The following is a 16,372-nucleotide window of genomic DNA, read 5'->3' as shown; positions in this document are numbered from 1 at the left end:
CTCTGGAGAGGCTGCTCCCAGGAAAGCCGCAAAAGCCATGGCCACATGCCCAGCGCCTTCTGAACAACGCACCAGGAAACATGAGGACTCAGTTTGTTTTCTCCCAGACAGTCTGGGGCCTCTGACAAATAGGTGTCTCAATTCCTTTCTATCTAAAGCCACGGCAGTAGCATTTGCCATGAGACAGCTGGGTGTGGGGATTACCAGAGTCTATAAATGAGTCTTAATGCAAACTATCATATGGACACATGCGGGTTTCCTCCTAAAACACGCACACATGAGGGATCTTCTCTAGAGGTCTCACCATCAGCTGGCTGCCCGGAATAGCTCGAAACCAGCTGGCAGGATTCAGAACCACGGCTGTCACTGACAGGATGGCTGGCTGGCTACCTGCGATGGCCATGTCAGCTACTGAAAGAACTGTTTCTTCTTAAGAACCTTGACATTTTCATAATTGAGTTAGAGAAATAGCAATATACCCATTGTTATTTTTTTTTTTTTTCTGAGTTGTACATGCTGCCCTGGGAGAGGGGTCACTGGAGATGTGCCAGCTGGCTTGGGATGAACCAAAACCTGCCACGGAGAAGTCACCAAGTGCTCTTGCTATTGATGGGCTACAAGAAAGAGTATCATCGAAACAGAGCGAGCTGCGAGGAAGGGGTGTTTTTGAGACATTACAAAGTCTGCCACAAAGCCTTAGAAGACAGAGACCAGCATTATGTTCACTGGAAAGACAAGTACTGGCAGGCAGGGCAGGCTGGGGAAGGAGCGAGGTGGACAGGTTTTTCTCTGCACTGGACTCCATGACATCATACAGGTCCTCCCCTGGCTCTTTACGCATAAGGCAGGGCCCAGGCCTATAGTCCTAGCACTCTGGCAGACGGAGAAGGCGGGTGATACAGCTGAGCTCAGGAGTTTGAGACCAGCCTGAGCAAGAGTGAGACCCTGTCTCTAAAAAATAGGAAAACTAGCCTGGCTTTACAGCGGGCACCTGTAATCCCAGCTACTTAAGAGGCTGAAGCAAGAAGATCGCTTGAGCCCAAGAATCTGAGATTGCTGTGAGCTATGTGACGCTGCAGCACTCCACCCAGGGCACAGAGTGAGACTCTGTCTCAAAAAAAAGTATGCATAGTGGTCCTGGGGACTTGGATTCAAATCCTAGTCCTGCCACCATGTGCCTTCTCCAAGCTTCAGTTTCCTTATGTGTAAATTGGATACGTTATCTCAAAGACTAACAAGTGAACAATGCACAAAAGTTGCTCAGCAGGGATTGGCAATACAGTTTTAAGTGCCAACAACCCACAGCTGCTGTTGTTACTGTTATTAGCTGGTGATCTGGGTGCCTGATACTCAGGCCCACCTCCTCCAATTAGCAAGATTCCTCTTTTCTAAACTTCTGCAGCCCTCATTCCCCTACTTAACCATGCGCTTTTCTGTACTGTTACATAAATGTTTGAAGCTTATACCTCTTCTTCACCCATCCCTCAACTCCATTCCAAACCAGCTGGCCAACACAGTAAAGGCTGGGCTTGTGCTTTTTCTCTCTTCTTCTTTTTTTGTTTTTTGTTTTTTACCAATGGAATCTTGCTTTGTCTTCTAGCTGGAGTTACAGTGGCACAATTGTAGCTCATTGCAGCCCTGAACTCCTGGGCTCAAATGATCCTCCCACCTCAGCCTCCAGTGTAGCTGGGACTACAGGTACGCATCTTTTAAAATCTTTTTGTTTTATTTGCTTACTTATTTATACACAGAGTCCCATTTTGTTGTCCCAGGCCAGAGTGCCATGGCGTTAGCCTAGTTCACAGCAACCTCACACTCCTGGGCTCAGGTGATCCTCCTGCCTCAGCCTCCTGAGTAGCTGAGACCACAGGTGCCCACCATGGACACCTGGATAATTTCCTTATTTTAAATAGAGATGGGGTCTCACTTTTACTCAGGCTGGTCTTGAACTCCTGAGTTCAAGCAATCCACTTGCCTTGGCCTCCTAGAGTACTAGGATTATAGACATGAGCCACCTGACCTGGCCTTAAAATCTTTTCTAGAGACAGGATCTTGCTATGTTCCCCACACTGGTCTTAAACTCCTGACCTGAAGCAATCTTCTTGTCTCAGCCTCCTGAGTAGCTGGGTTATGCTTTATTCTGACTGTATACCATCTTGGTCCCTCTGCCCATTATGCCCAGCTTGAAACGGTTTGCATACAGCATAAATAAATGGTTGTGGGATAAATACATGTTTGAGATGACCACACAGTTTTTTCCATAGTATTTATGATGTAGACCAGTAGCAACAAAAATAATTTTATGATTGGGGGTCACCACAACATGAGGAACTGTGTTAAAGGGTCGCAGCATTAGGAAGGTTGAGAACCACTGATGTAGACAGACAAGTAAATGAGAAGTGATGAGATGGGGGGTTTTATCCCCACTCTGCAAGTGAATGACTGTGCAGCCTTGTGCGGGATGTCTATGAAATGCAGTCTCTGCCACCTGCCTCCCTACTAGGACTTAGTGAAGACGGATTAGGCTTTTTAAAAAGCAACGGTATAACACAACCAGCTCCTTGATGTTAAATAAAGAAGAGCATCTGGGTTTTGATGGTAACAAATGGACCTCATTCTCTTTTAGCATTTCCCAGCTTCTATTCAACAAGGAAAAAAATAGGTCTCTGCTCTTTTAAATCTGATTTCCAGAGACAGAGATGCCAAAATTTCCCCTAGTAACTCATTCCAATGCCAGGAAATTTCTCAAAAGGCTAATCTAAATTTCTTTTCTCACTTTACGCTCACTTTCCTCTGGCCACTGCCAAATGAGATCAACAGTAGCTCTGATCACTGTCATTCAATTATCTTTAGTCCTAAAAATTTTTATTTCACTGTTTTCCAGTGGTCAGTTTAGACCAGAGGTGACCCTTAGATTCAGAGATGAATTCTATAATTGTAAATTCATTAATATTCACATTGATTCTTTCTTTTTCTTTTTGTTGTGGTTGTCATTGTTGTTTAGCGAGCCTGGGCAGGGTTCAAACCCGCCAGCCCCGGTGTACGTGGCCGGTGCCCTAACCACTGAGCTACAGGTGCCAAGCCCCATGATAAGAATCTTAAAGACTTGTCTCCGTTGGCACTGCTAAGTCCCTACAGGGGCTGGATAAAGGCTAACTTTTTGTGAATCAAGAGTAAATGATCCCCATTGTACTGTACGTGCCAATCTGTTATAAGGATTTATCACCTTTACAATGGTAATTACAGTGTGGTTGATATTTACATTAATTGTGATCTTGGAAATATATTTTTTTTTTTTTTTGTAGAGACAGAGTCTCATTGTACCACCCTCGGTAGAGTGCCGTGGCGTCACACGGCTCACAGCAACCTCCAGCTCTTGGGCTTACGTGATTCTCTTGCCTCAGCCTCCCGAGCAGCTGGGACTACAGGCGCCCGCCACAACGCCCGGCTATATTTTTTTGGTTGCAGTTTGGCCGGGGCTGGGTTTGAACCCGCCACCCTCGGTATATGGGGCCGGCGCCCTACTCACTGAGCCACAGGTGCCGCCCAATCTTGGAAATATTTTGAATTTCCACGGGAAAAAGTTCCTGGGTTAATATAAGGTGGTGAAATTTCAAGAGGCAGCAAATATGTCCCTTAGGATGACAACGCAGAGATACAAACATGAAAATGATATGCAAGTGGCTTTCCCTCTTGGCAGCAGAGTCCTGTCCTCAGTGGAAACGTTCAGTGGCAAGGCCGGGGACAGTGATGGAGCCAGAGCCCACCCTTCTTCCTCCCCCCCATCTCTTTCCTCTCATGAAGTCGTGGTCCCTTTCCGAGGAGCCTCTAGGCTTCCTTGGGGCAGTATGAAAACTAGGAGCGGAGGAAGGACGCAGACAGCACCTTACATTCCACAATACAGTGAGAAGGGTGGCGGCAACCCGGGGCTGGGGAACTGACACACCTGGACGTATTTGTGTATCAGTGGTCATTGTGGCTTTTGTCCTTCTAGTCTGTTTCTTAGGCTTGACTTTTTAGGCATATGTATTTTACCATAGTTAATATATTTTTGTAATGCATCTCAAACTCTTTATGGAGTTTACGTTGTTTGGATACATGCACACAGCTCTAAAAAGAGAGAGAGGGACAGCATCTTATACTGCGATCAGAGTATTCATAGGGCTCGGCTGGACTTGTTATAAGATACACCATTCGGAAAGGACCTATAGTATTTTATTGTGTTTTATAAGCACTAGCTTGTAGCAATCCAAATGAAAACTGAATACATTTTAAAAGATGCAAGGCTGGTTTAACATATGAATACATTTTAAAATATACTCCAAGATTCTTAAGAGTCTTAAAAATGGAGCTTTACTATAAGAAGGCTACACTTTTCCCAGGCATAATGCAAGGTATTGTGAATACCACAATTAATGTCATGGATGGTCTAATAAGCATCTTTATTTCTAATGGTGCATATAGTAGGTAGAGGGGAAATAATATGAAGTGTTTTTCTAAGTGAGATTTCTGTGAATAAATTAAAAAACAGCCTTCTAACTTACAAAAATACCGCTTTGTATAAATTTGACTAAAGGCTATTAACATTTCCTAAATGCTCTATAGAAAAATAAACATTTAAATTTCTAACCATTTGAAAGATTCTGGAGAGGAAGAAAACCCCTGAAATTCAAACAATTCCAGGATATAATTTTTATGTTTTTTAAAGGAATATTTATAGGTCAAAATGGAAAGACTGGTGAAATGTATAAAAATTAGGGAGATAATTCTTTTCCTAGTTGAGGAAAATTATAGTTCTTAAGAGAAGACACTGCAAATTAGCTCTTAGTTGATGTATACTCATTATGCTAGGGCTTCTAAAGACTTCCTCCCCCCCCCCTTTTTTTCTGCAAAGAGAAACATGTTTCTTTTAGAATATATGCAGCATAGCTTAATGGCTATGGGGTTGGGATCTGCAAACCACAGCCTGAGGGCCAGCTCCATAATCGTTCTTGCTCTCCTCTGCTAGGAGCCAAAATGATTTCTATAGTTTCAAAATGGTTGAGGAAAAGATTTTTAAAAGAAGAATATTTCTCGATATGTGAAAATAGTATGAAATTCAAATTTCAGCATCCATAAATAAAGTTGTACTGCAGCCATGGCCATTCATTTACATTTTGTCTATGGCCCCCTTCTGGCCATGATGGCAGAGGGGAGTGGTTGCAACAGAGATTGTTTGGCCCCAAAGCCTAAAATATTTCCACAATTTGTTTTTTTACAGAAGAATTTGCCCAACTCTGACCTAAGAAATGGACCCTTTGGACGCTGGTGTGTCTCTGGGCACAAGAAGGGGGCATACCTGGCTGAGATGGTGCAGATATTTGTCAAGACACCAGGAACAGCAGTTGCAGCATCTGAACACGCACCTGGACGATGCTCTTCGCTGTTGGGATCGGGTGAGACCAAAGGAATAGTCAAAAGACAACACAGGAAAGAGAGTAAGTGGGCAGCTTTCCGAGAAAACACTCTGTTTCCATTGATAGGCTTCTACACCTACAGAAACCCTGGAGTACTGTTTCCCAACCTTTTTTATCTCACGGCACACTTGAATCTATAGTCAAACTTCCGCAGCCTTAAAATGTGTTAATCAAAAAGAAAACTAATTAGGTTCGGTGCCTGTAGCTCAGCGGCTAGGGCACCCGCCACATACACCGGAGCTGACAGGTTAGAACCCAGCCTGCGCCTGCCAAACAACAGTGACAACTACAACCCCTACCCCCACCAAATGGCCGGGTGTTGTGGCAGGCGCCTGTAGTCTCAGCTACTTGGGAGGCTGAAGCAAGAGAATCACTTGAGCCTAAGAGTTGGAGGTTGCGTGAGCTGTGACACCATGGCACTCTAATGAGGACGACATAGTGAGACTCTGTCTCAATAAGAAAAAAATATAATTTACTTATATGCTTTGAACTTCTTTTGAAAATAATATATATATATTTATTTGTTTTATTTATTTATTTATTTATTTTTGCAGTTTCTGGCTGGGACTGGGTTTGAACCCACCACCTCTGGCATATGGGGCCGGCACCCTACTCCTTTGAGCCACAGGCGCTGCCCCAATATATATATATATATTTTTGAGACACAATCTCACTTTGTTGCCCTCGGTAGAGTGCTGTGAAATCACAGCTCACAGCAACCTCCAGCTCTTGTATTTTCTTTTGTTGTAGTTTGGCTGGGGCCGGATTTGAATCTGTCACCCTCGGTATATGGGGCTGGTACCCTACTCAATGAGTCACAGGCACTTTTGAAAATAATTTAATTAGGCTCAGCATCTACAGCTCAGAGGCTGGGGTGCCAGCCACATACACCAGAGCTGGTGGGTTTGAACCCAGCTTGGGCCTGCCAAACAGCAATGACAATTACAACCCCCCCCTCAGCCAGGCATTGTGGTGGGCTCCTGCAGTCCCAGCTACTTGGGAGGTTGAGGAAGATAATCACTTAAGTCCAAGAGTTTGAGGTTGCTGTGAGCTGTGACACCACAGAACTCTACCTAGGGCGACACAGTAAGACTCTGTCTCCAAAAAAAAAAAATTAATGATCTTCAAAATTTTTCACAGCATAGGCTCAGTGCCTGTAGTACAGTGATTACGGAGCCAGCCACATATACTGGGGCTGGAGGGTTCAAACCCAGTCTGGGCCAGCTAAACACCAATGGCAACTGCAAAAAAAATAGCTGGGCATTGTGGTGGGTACCGGTAGTCCCAGCTACTTGGGAGGCTGAGGCAAGAGAATTGCTTAAACCCAAGAGTTGGAGGTTGCTGTGAGCTGGGAAGCCACTTTATTCTACCAAGGATGATATAGACTCTGTCTCAAAAAAACTTTTTTTCATAGCACAGGCCAGGCACAGGGGCTCACACCTGTAATCCTAGCATTCTGGGAGGCTGAGGAGGGTAGATTGCTCAAGCTCAGGAGTTCAAGACCAGCCTGAGCAAGGGCAAGAGCCCCATCTCTACTAAGAATAAAAAAATTAGCTGGGCATAGTAGGCATCTGTAGTCCCAGCTACTCAGGAGGCTGAGGCAGAAAGACTGTTTGAACTGAAGGGTTTGAGGTTGCTGTGAACTATGATGATGCCATAGCCCTCTAGCCTGGGTGAAAGAGAGAGGTTTTTTTTTCACAGTACACCTAAGATCCTCTTCTGGGCGCACCAGTGTGCGGATGAAAATCACTGCACTAGAGCAATTCTCATTTTATTATGGGAGAAGTTCTTCTATTTTGTGCCTGCTACTCCTACCAGTAATTATTCCTCTTCTTATAACTGATCAGCAAAGTTTTTCTCCCGTGGGCTTACCTGTTACAGTCAGTTACACTTACTAGACAGGGGTTTGGTCCTTATTGAATGGTAAAGGAAAAGAAGGCCTTCTGGTTCAGTACAAAGAATCTCTCCTCTGTTCATGTGCCCCTGAGTGTCTTAAACGGTACATTTTGCTTTTTCAAACCCAAGTTTATATTCATGAAAAATTTGCATTCAGAGCCAAAAAAAAAAAAAAGAAACACCCATATAATATATTGTTGATACTAGTTATGTGCCCGTATAAATAAAGAATCGAGTTTAACTTCAGGGGAAATAGATCCTGTAGTGAGACTTTTTAGGACTAAATTTCAAGGGAGAAATTAGTCCTTTGAAATATAACTTGAATTTGTTTGGAAGTCAAGAATGAATAATTTAATGGAATTCCTGGGGGAGGGGAGGTTGACTACGTCCTGCTCACTCTCCAGAGTGGAAAAAACTCCCTCAAAACAATCCTGAAATAGCCTACTATGAGGACCCCAGGAATAACTCAGCCTTATATGGCTATTTTCTTATCCTAATGTTAATTCAATCGGATGAAACTTGATCTGGATACTTTTCAGCCTAGCAGTGGTGGTGAAGGCGCCTATTTAACTGGGAAAGATCACACAGTGGCCGAGTTAAATGTTTAAATTGTAGACACAGTACTGAGCTCCAGGACTGCTGTAGAAGAAAAATTTTTTTAACCTAAGAAAGGACACATTTTCCTACGAGTGACACTACTAAAAGGGAGTTTGGCCCCCTTGGTCCTTATGGGTGTCGGAGAGTGATAAATAACCTTTTAGATCTCAGTCAGAGAGACCTTGGGTCTTCTACTGGCTTCTCTTCCAGATTTACAGAGAGCTGTTTCCCTGAAGAGTTCAAGATGCCTTGTTCCCCTGTGATTATCTGTGATGATGGGTACAGACGTGTATACCTATTCACACACCACACACATTAATATATTTAAAATAAAATGCTGCTCTGTTCTTCAAGAAATCTTTCTCCAGATTTCCTAAGATTAAAGAGTTGATTTTAAAATACGGGAGCCAGAAGTAGCTAGATTTGCCCTGGTTGTGGAAATGCCTCTTTTAGTTGCCAAAATGCAGCCAGGCAAAATTTTAATAGCTACATATAAAAAAATTCCACCATCAGGGGCAACTGCTTAGCATGCATTTCAAAGTGAGGAAGCCAGGTAATTTTATGTGACATTCAATCATTTTATTACTAATTGCTATACTAACGTGAAATCTTGATTAGAGATTTAAAGATATGAACAGGCTCGGCTCCTGTAGCACAGTGGTTATGGTGCCGGCCACATGCACTGAGGATGGTGGGTTCAAGCCCAGCCCAGGTCAGCTAAACAACAATGACAACTGCAACAACAAAAAATAATAGCTGGACATTGTGGTGGGCGCCTGTAGTCCTAGCTACTTGGGAGGCTGAGGCAAGAGAATCCCTTGGGCCCAGTGGTTTGAGGTTGCTGTGAGCTGTGACGCCACAGCAATCTATCCAGGGCAACATAGTGAGACTCTATCTCAAAAAAAAAAAAAAAAAAAAAGATAGGAACAATTTAGACTTCTTCTTAAAAGAACAAACAAACAAAAAAATCCTAAAATATGAACTCATGTGTAAAATTTTCTCACCTTACTAAGGACATATAGCAATACCTGAAAGCTTGGAAATCAGGTGAGTTCCTGAAATTCTAAGTCACTAACCCTGAGGTGGTGGAGGGGGATTAACTTTGTGTGAAAACAGAAAAGTTGGGAAAAATCCAATGTTCTCTTGTTTGGCAGGCCAGAAATACCATGAGAACAGCTGTTTTCCTGGTGTTCTGGTTTCCACTGGCATTCATAACCAAATGTGCATGGAAATAAAAACCAGCGAGGAGGAAACCCCCAGGCACAAAAGCCCTACAGTTCTCTGTCCCTGAGCTGAGATTTGTAGGTCAGCTGGCCCATTTCTCACTCTCAAGCACTTGTGCTTCTCACACGCACCAGTAACTTCCCCCCACACACCAGTAACTTCCCAGGGCACCCTCTAGGAAACGCAAAAGGTAAGGAATATTTTAGCATCAAAGCAGAAACAAACAAATATTATTCCCACCTTATAGCATATTCTCTGACTTAAAAACAAAAAGCATGATAAATGTCTAAAAAGCTTGTTTAAATTTCACCTTAAGAATTTATCCCATTTGTTCAATGTTTAAATAAGAAAGAAAACCAGCTAACTTAGAACTATTCACTCCACACCCCAACTCTACCACATGTTGGAGAAAACCCGATAAACAAAACAGAAACTAGAGGAGGAAAAAAGGTTTGCTGGTGGGAAGGCAGGGATAGGGGACCTGAGAAACACTGGTGCCTTCTGAATGGCCACTGTTACGGGTCACAGTCCTGTCCTAGGACTTGCTGGAGTTTTCCAGTAATTAACTTCTTTGCAAACCAAACACGGAGTGAGCGTACTGTGTGACCTTACCTTTTCTTTCAAAGCTTTATAAATGCATATGAGAATGATTCTTGGAATCCTCACCGCAGTGATTAAAAATGACCCTTTTGCGACTGTTCCTTGATGGTAGCACGTAAGAATGGAGAGAGACGAAAGGATTGGACGATCTGGAGGGTCATTTTTATTTCTGAGAACAGGAGAAAAGACTGCATCTTAAAAAGCTATTTTAAAAAGCAACAAAAAACTTCCCTCTGGTTCAAATCATCCACGGGACTATTAACTTATAAAGCAGAAAGACAATAAGCATTTGGCAAATGTTTTATACTCGTTGGTAGCTAAGGTTAAATTTTTCTTGGACTAATTTTTAATTCCATCTGGTGACACTCAATCCTGCAGACAAATACAGAACAGATAGAAATATATATATATATTTTTTTGTAGAGACAGAGTCTCACTTGATCCCCCTGGGTTGAGTGCCGTGGCCTCACACAGCTCACAGCAACCTCCAACTCCTGGGCTTAAGCGATTCTCTTGCCTCAGCCTCCGGAGTAGCTGGGACTACAGGCGCCCGCCACAACGCCCGGCTATTCTTTGGTTGCAGTTTGGCCGGGGCCGGGCTTGAACCCGCCACCCTCGGTACATGGGGCCGGCGCCTTACTGACTGAGCCGCAGGCGCCGCCCCAGATAGAAATATTTTAATACTGATGAGTTACATAAGTTTCCCTCTTTCTAATATCTACCCCTTCCAGCAGCCCTTTAAGTTGCCTATTAGTCTCATTTTCATTTTCAGAAATTTTAATTGTATCGCAGCCTCAGAGATTTAAATTATACAGGAGTGTATGTAACTATTGTCAGCTTGGTGATTAAAAGCATCACCAAGTCACATGACCAGGTTCAGTGGCCAGAGAGGTGACAGTGAGCTCAGTTTAGCAGGCAGGGACAAGGGTCTTGGGTGCTTGGCTCCTGCCCTGCTGCTCCAGCCTCCTGAAATCCAGCTGATTTCTACTCTGCTCTTTAAAGGTCTCTTCAGTGTGAATCATTTACGGGACTTGTCATGACGCAGCTCCCAAGAATGTGTACAAGTCAGTTTCACAGGCAGGGGAAAAAAAATGAAAAAGAACAGAATGGGCATAGCCTTCGCCCTGCCCCAAACGTGACAGATAAAACAAAGGAGGGAGGGCTGATGTCATCCCGAGGGTGACCTTCTGTTCCCACTGGAGCCAGTTCTAGAAAATGGGGACTTTCTGAGAAGCAACTTCACAGATTCCAAGTGAAGCTCGGTTTCTTCATAATGGATTATTCTACAACTTGCGCCGGTTGCTAATAAGTCACTACGAATTAAGGTCTTGACAACAGCCTCGGTTTTGAGGGAGGAAAAGGAATACAGCCAGAAAAGTTTCAAAAGCTGGCAATGACTGCATTTTGCTGTTACTTAAATTATCCAGGAGGAAAAAGGGAATATGAAAGTAATATCAGGGGCTGCAAGTTGTCTCACAAAAAAGGGTGATGTATGTTTCCAACCGATGGTATTTAAAATAGGAAAAACCAGGGAAGCTATTGCTGATAGGAATTCATTTTAATCTGATAAACTCAGAGAGTAGCGTAGGCCAGAAAAATGTGACACATTTTTTTTTTCTCCCTTTCCTAGTTTTTTTTTTTTTTTTCAGGAAGAATGTTTACTTTTCCATTGAGGAGATTTATGTGTCTCAGAACTTATAGTGCTCAAGAGGGGACAACGCAGGGAAAAGAGGACAACACCTGCTTTCCATCTGGTCGGGAAACAAATGACTCCCAGGCCACGGCGAAGGGGACCCTGTGGTCTAGCCCTCCAGGTATTGAAGTGTTGGGCTGGGCATCAGCTTTCTGAGGTTTCACCTCGATGGGATTAACCCTGTCAGGCAGAGGAGCGTCTGCACCGCCTTGACTTCTGGAGCCCACAGTGTATCCGGTTATGATTCCAGGCTCTGCAGGGCTTGGCTAGAGGGAGATGCAGAGGTTCCAGGAGCTGGACTGTCACATGACAACTTGAAGCAGAGGCCCTTTCAACCCAAGCCAGCGCATGGAGCCAAGAGTCACTCAACAGCTGCCCTCAAAACCAGAAACAAAGCCCCATGCGGTGGCTCACGCCTATAATCCTAACACTCTGGGAGGAAGGGGTGGGAGGATTGCTTCTGCTCAGGAGTTCGAGACCAGCCTGAGCAAGAGCGAGACCCTATCTCTACCGAAAAAACAAAAACACTAGCTGGTGTCATGGTGGGCACCGGTAGATCTCAGCTGCTTGGGAGGCTGAGGCAGGAGGGTCACTTGAGCCTAAGACTTTGAGGTTGCTGTGAGCTATGACGCCATGGCACTATACTAAGAGTAAGATTATGTCTCAGGAAACAAAACAAACTAGAAACAGCCCTACTGGAAAAGGGCTAAGTAAGGGGATGTCTCTGAGGCCCCACCTGCTGCCATCTTTTCCTGCTATGTATATGGCTGGTGCCTTCAGTTCTGTCTTCCTCACGACCAGCAAAAACTGGCCTTCCCCCAGGGAACTTCACATAATACTTACCTATGGCCTTAACCATATTTTAGGAATTGACCTAAGAGATGGCATCGTAGTGCTGGGCATGTTGGCAACTCAGCTATGAGTTTTTTAGGGGGCAGGGGGGATCACCCATTGGTTTCTAGAGAGTACTGTGTGGTCAGCACCTGGCTGGGCCACATCCACCTTAATTCTATGGGTGGTGGCAGTAAGCAAGGCTTGGGCAGAGTTGGAGGGTAAATGACTCCAGGACATGCTGCATGAAGCTCAGCTTTCCTCTTCTTTTAAACTTGTGGCTGCTTTGCATGCTAACAGGTGCCTGACTCCAAACTGCCGAGCCAAGGTCCTCAGAACACCTCATCCATCCAAGTCCATGGGCAAGGGCTTAACGGTCCCATCCATTCAAGTGCTATAATGGTCATGGTCCATAAGTGCTGTCATGTAACTACTCAACTCACCAGACACCACAGAACATGAGCCAAGTGAGCCACTACAGGGACTGAGGAGGAAGTTTCAGGTCTATTGAAATCCAGCCTCAGGCTCGCTGAAATCTCTTCAGATATTATGGAAAACTAATTTCGTGCTGAGGCTCCTGGACAAGGTGTGGGCTGCATGGGATAGACGGTCCTGAGCTGAGGAGACCGGTGTGGTCCCCACAGGACCATGTCCCTTCCTGGTGTTTTTTTCAGCACAATCTCTGTAAGATGGCCAGGCGAGGTGGCTCACGCCTGTAATCCTAGCACTCTGGAGGGCCAAGGAGGTGGATTGCCTGAGCTCGTGAGTTTGAGACCAGCCTGAGCCAGAAGGAGACATCATCTCTAAAAAAAAATAGCTGGGTACTATGGTGGGCCCCTGTAGCCCCAGCTACTTGGGAGGCTGAGGCCAGAGAATCACTTAAGCCTAAGAGTTTGAGGTTGCTGTGCACTGTGACGCCACAGCAATCTACCAAGGGTGACAAAGTGAGACTTTGCCTAAAAAAAAAAAAAAATCTCTCCAAGATGAAGTAGGGAGGGCCAAGGACGCTGTAAGATTCTTTCCAATTCTCCAGAACATGGAAACTGTGTTTATTATAAAGAACAGGATTCTTTACCTGCCCTGGGTAACTCATTAGGGTTAGGAAGTTCATCCGTCTCCATCTAAATTCCTCTGTCTCTGCGATGAATCCATTTTCTCGCTTCTTCCTTAGATCCAGAACAGCTGGAAACCATCTTCTGTGTATTTGAAAGTGATGAAGTCATGCCCCAGTGTCCCTTCTCCACCTTGAACAGTTCTAGCTCCTTCTTGTAGCATCTTTACAGCTCTCAGTTGACCTCTCTTCCAGTAAATGGTTGTAAAAGGTAAATTTTACAGATTGCCTATGTCCTGGCACTGATGGTCTTTGTCTGAACTCTTCAGCCTTCTTAGAGCCTCAATGAACGATGAAGATGAACGCACTCCGGCTGTGTTTAATCACCTCCCAGCACAGGCAGCTGGAAGATGGCACCAGGAATTGTGAACTGGGAGATAAGGAAAAGCCCTGGGGCTCCAAAATGAGGCAGAAAACCAAAAAGAAACCAGAGCTCTTTAATAAATGAACTAGTCATGCTAAAAATAAATCATCATGCTTTTTATTTTAAAAAATGTTTTAAATCAAATTAATATGCAAACAATCTTAAAAAGCTAAATAGCCCTGCTAGGCTTACTAGGAAAAATAGCAGTTTCCTTGCCCCCTCCCTAATTCCCTCTCCCTAGAGATAACATTTTAGCTGTTTATTCTGGCACTCGCCTCCACACTTCAAAATTATATGTTCTTACTGCTGTTTCTTGCTTTTTCAGCTTCAGATATTCCTACTGACCTTTCTACCATGGAAGATTATGTTTTTATTTTCTTACAAAACCTAAATCCTTCCCCTCCCCAAAGATACTTTCATTTTCCCATCTTCTCTTCCTCTCAGCATAATTATAATGAAGTTTTTAGTTAATGCTTCGTGTTTAGCCTTTTGGTACATCGCACTGTAAACTCTATTCTGTGCGATATCCCTGTGAACTGATCCAAGTAGCATATTCCAATTTTATATCCAGTCCTGTACAAGGTTTGGGTTTTCCTGAAGTTAATTGTTTCACACTTTTTAGTTGCTTGTATTTTCATGGGCTTCACTGAATGCTTCATCAAGGTGTGAGTCTTCTCTTGACCTGTCAAGCACACCTGGTCCTCTCTCTTGGTTTCATTTTCTTTTGGGTGATGTCTCTCCTGGAACCCACTGTCCTCTGGTTCCACTCTGGACTGGATGTTCTCTATCTCTGCTGAAGAGCTACCCTCCTGGGAATTCCCTTCTCTTTTTTTCTGTGCTGGAGCCTGTTTTCTGAAACTCATGTTTTCTTCCCTGGCTTACTCATTAGTTTCAATGGGAAATATGCTTCCTAGAAAGGATGGGGGAAGGGAATCCTCTTGGGTCTTTGTGTGCCTGAGCATGACTTTATTTTTCTTTACCCTTGACTGGTAGGAGGCATAGGTATAGAATTTGAGTTTGGAAATAATCTTTCAATGGAATTTTATAGCTTTGCTCCACTCTTTCCTTGGTTCAGAGTTGCTGGTGAAAGTCAGATCCCATGTGGTTCTTAATCCTTTGCCTGTGATCTTTCTTTTCCCTTGAGAAGCTTCTGGGATCTTCTCTTTACTCCAGCCCTGGGAAATTTTCCTTTGACAATTTCCTTTTCTTTCTATTTCTGTACCTCATGTAAGTCAGACGTTGTGTCGTCTAAATTTATCCTCTAACATTTTATCCTTTTTCTCCATTTTCCATCTTTTTGGACTTTTACTTTGTCTTCTCAAAGAGTTCTTCAACTTTATATTTTAATCCCTCAATAGAAAATTTTCACTTTTGCAATCTCTCTCTTTTTTTATTTTTTGAGACAGAGTCTCACTATGTTGCCATGGGTAGAGTGCCACGGCGTCATCATAGCTCAGAGCAACCTCAAAGTCTTGGGCTTAAGGAATCCTCTTGCCTCAGCCTCCCAAGTAGCTGGAACTACAGGTGCCCACCACAACACCTGGCTAGTTTTCTATTTTTAGTAGAGACAGGGTCTTGCTATTGCATAGGCTGGTCTTGAACTCTTGAGCGTAAGCAATCCACCTCCCTAGGGCCTCCCAAAGTGTTAGGATTACAGGCATGAGGCACTGCTCTTGGCCTGAAATCGTATTTTTAATTGCTAAGGGGTCTTTCTTATTGACTCATTATTCTTTTCTTTTGGTGGGGTCATAGTTTATGGAGGCAATATTTCTTTGTTCACTCCATATTAGTTTTCTGATTTTGTTTTGTAGTTCTGCAACCCGCATTGTCCCTGTTTTCCCTAAATTCCTTTGGTTTGTTTTGCTCATTTTGACCTCTTCCTTTTATTTTAAGGCTTTCTTCATAAGTTTAATAATCACTTTATATTATATTCAAAAGTGAGGCTCTAAAGATGACTTGGAAGCTCTGTGTGAGGGGCACTTATTGCTTGTTGCCTGATGAGTTTCAGTGTTTCCTGCGGAGTAAGGAACCCATTTATTCTTTTTTTTTTTTGAGACAGAGTCTCACTTGGTCTCCCTCAGTAGAATGCTGTGGTGTCACAGCTTCCAGCAACCTCAAACTCTTAGACTCAAGCAATTCTCTTGCCTCAGCCTCCCAAGGAGCTGGGACTACAGGCACCCGCCACAACACCCAGCTATTTTTTTTAGAGATGAGGTCTCGCTTGTGGCTCAGGCTGGTCTCGAACCTGTGAGCTCAGGCAATCCACCCGCCTCGGCCTCCCAAGTGCTGGGATTACAGGTATGAGCCACCATGCCTGGCCCAGAAAACCTATTTTATTGGAGGCCCCCACATGGCACTCTCTGTAGGTCTTTCCTTTGAGTTAGTTTCTGCAGAGAAGAATCCTCAAACCTCCTCCTAGGGAATATCGACATGGCTGCCAACATTTTTTTTTTTGTTTTGTGGTTTTTTTTTTTTTTTGGCCGGGGCTGGGTTTGAACCCACCACCTCTGGCATATGGGACCGGCGCCCTACCTGCTGAGCCACAGGCGCCGCCCATGGCTGCCAACATTTTAAAAGCTGAGCCATGGAATGTGGGACAC

At 44.0% G+C, this 16,372-nt stretch overlaps 1 protein-coding gene across 8 annotated transcripts in view; it reads right to left on the bottom strand.

Annotated features, from left to right (window-relative positions):
* SLC44A3 (solute carrier family 44 member 3) overlaps positions 1-16,372 on the bottom strand; it is an 82,987-nt gene that overhangs the window by 26,134 nt on the left and 40,481 nt on the right. For 7 of the 8 annotated variants that reach the window (XM_053592897.1, XM_053592898.1, XM_053592899.1 and 4 more), the window contains exons 11-12: positions 9,786-9,942; positions 5,339-5,422 (exon numbers count right to left, since the gene is read on the bottom strand). In XM_053592897.1, coding sequence (XP_053448872.1) covers positions 5,339-5,422; positions 9,786-9,942 — 241 coding nt within the window. The remainder of the gene's footprint in view (positions 1-5,338; positions 5,423-9,785; positions 9,943-16,372) is intronic. The other variant, XM_053592894.1, reaches the window with a different exon arrangement.

This window comes from Nycticebus coucang, chromosome 5, assembly GCF_027406575.1.
Source record: "Nycticebus coucang isolate mNycCou1 chromosome 5, mNycCou1.pri, whole genome shotgun sequence".
NCBI lineage: Eukaryota > Metazoa > Chordata > Mammalia > Primates > Lorisidae > Nycticebus > Nycticebus coucang.
Note: the sequence above shows the minus strand (reverse complement) of the source record. Positions and strands in the feature narration are given on the sequence as shown.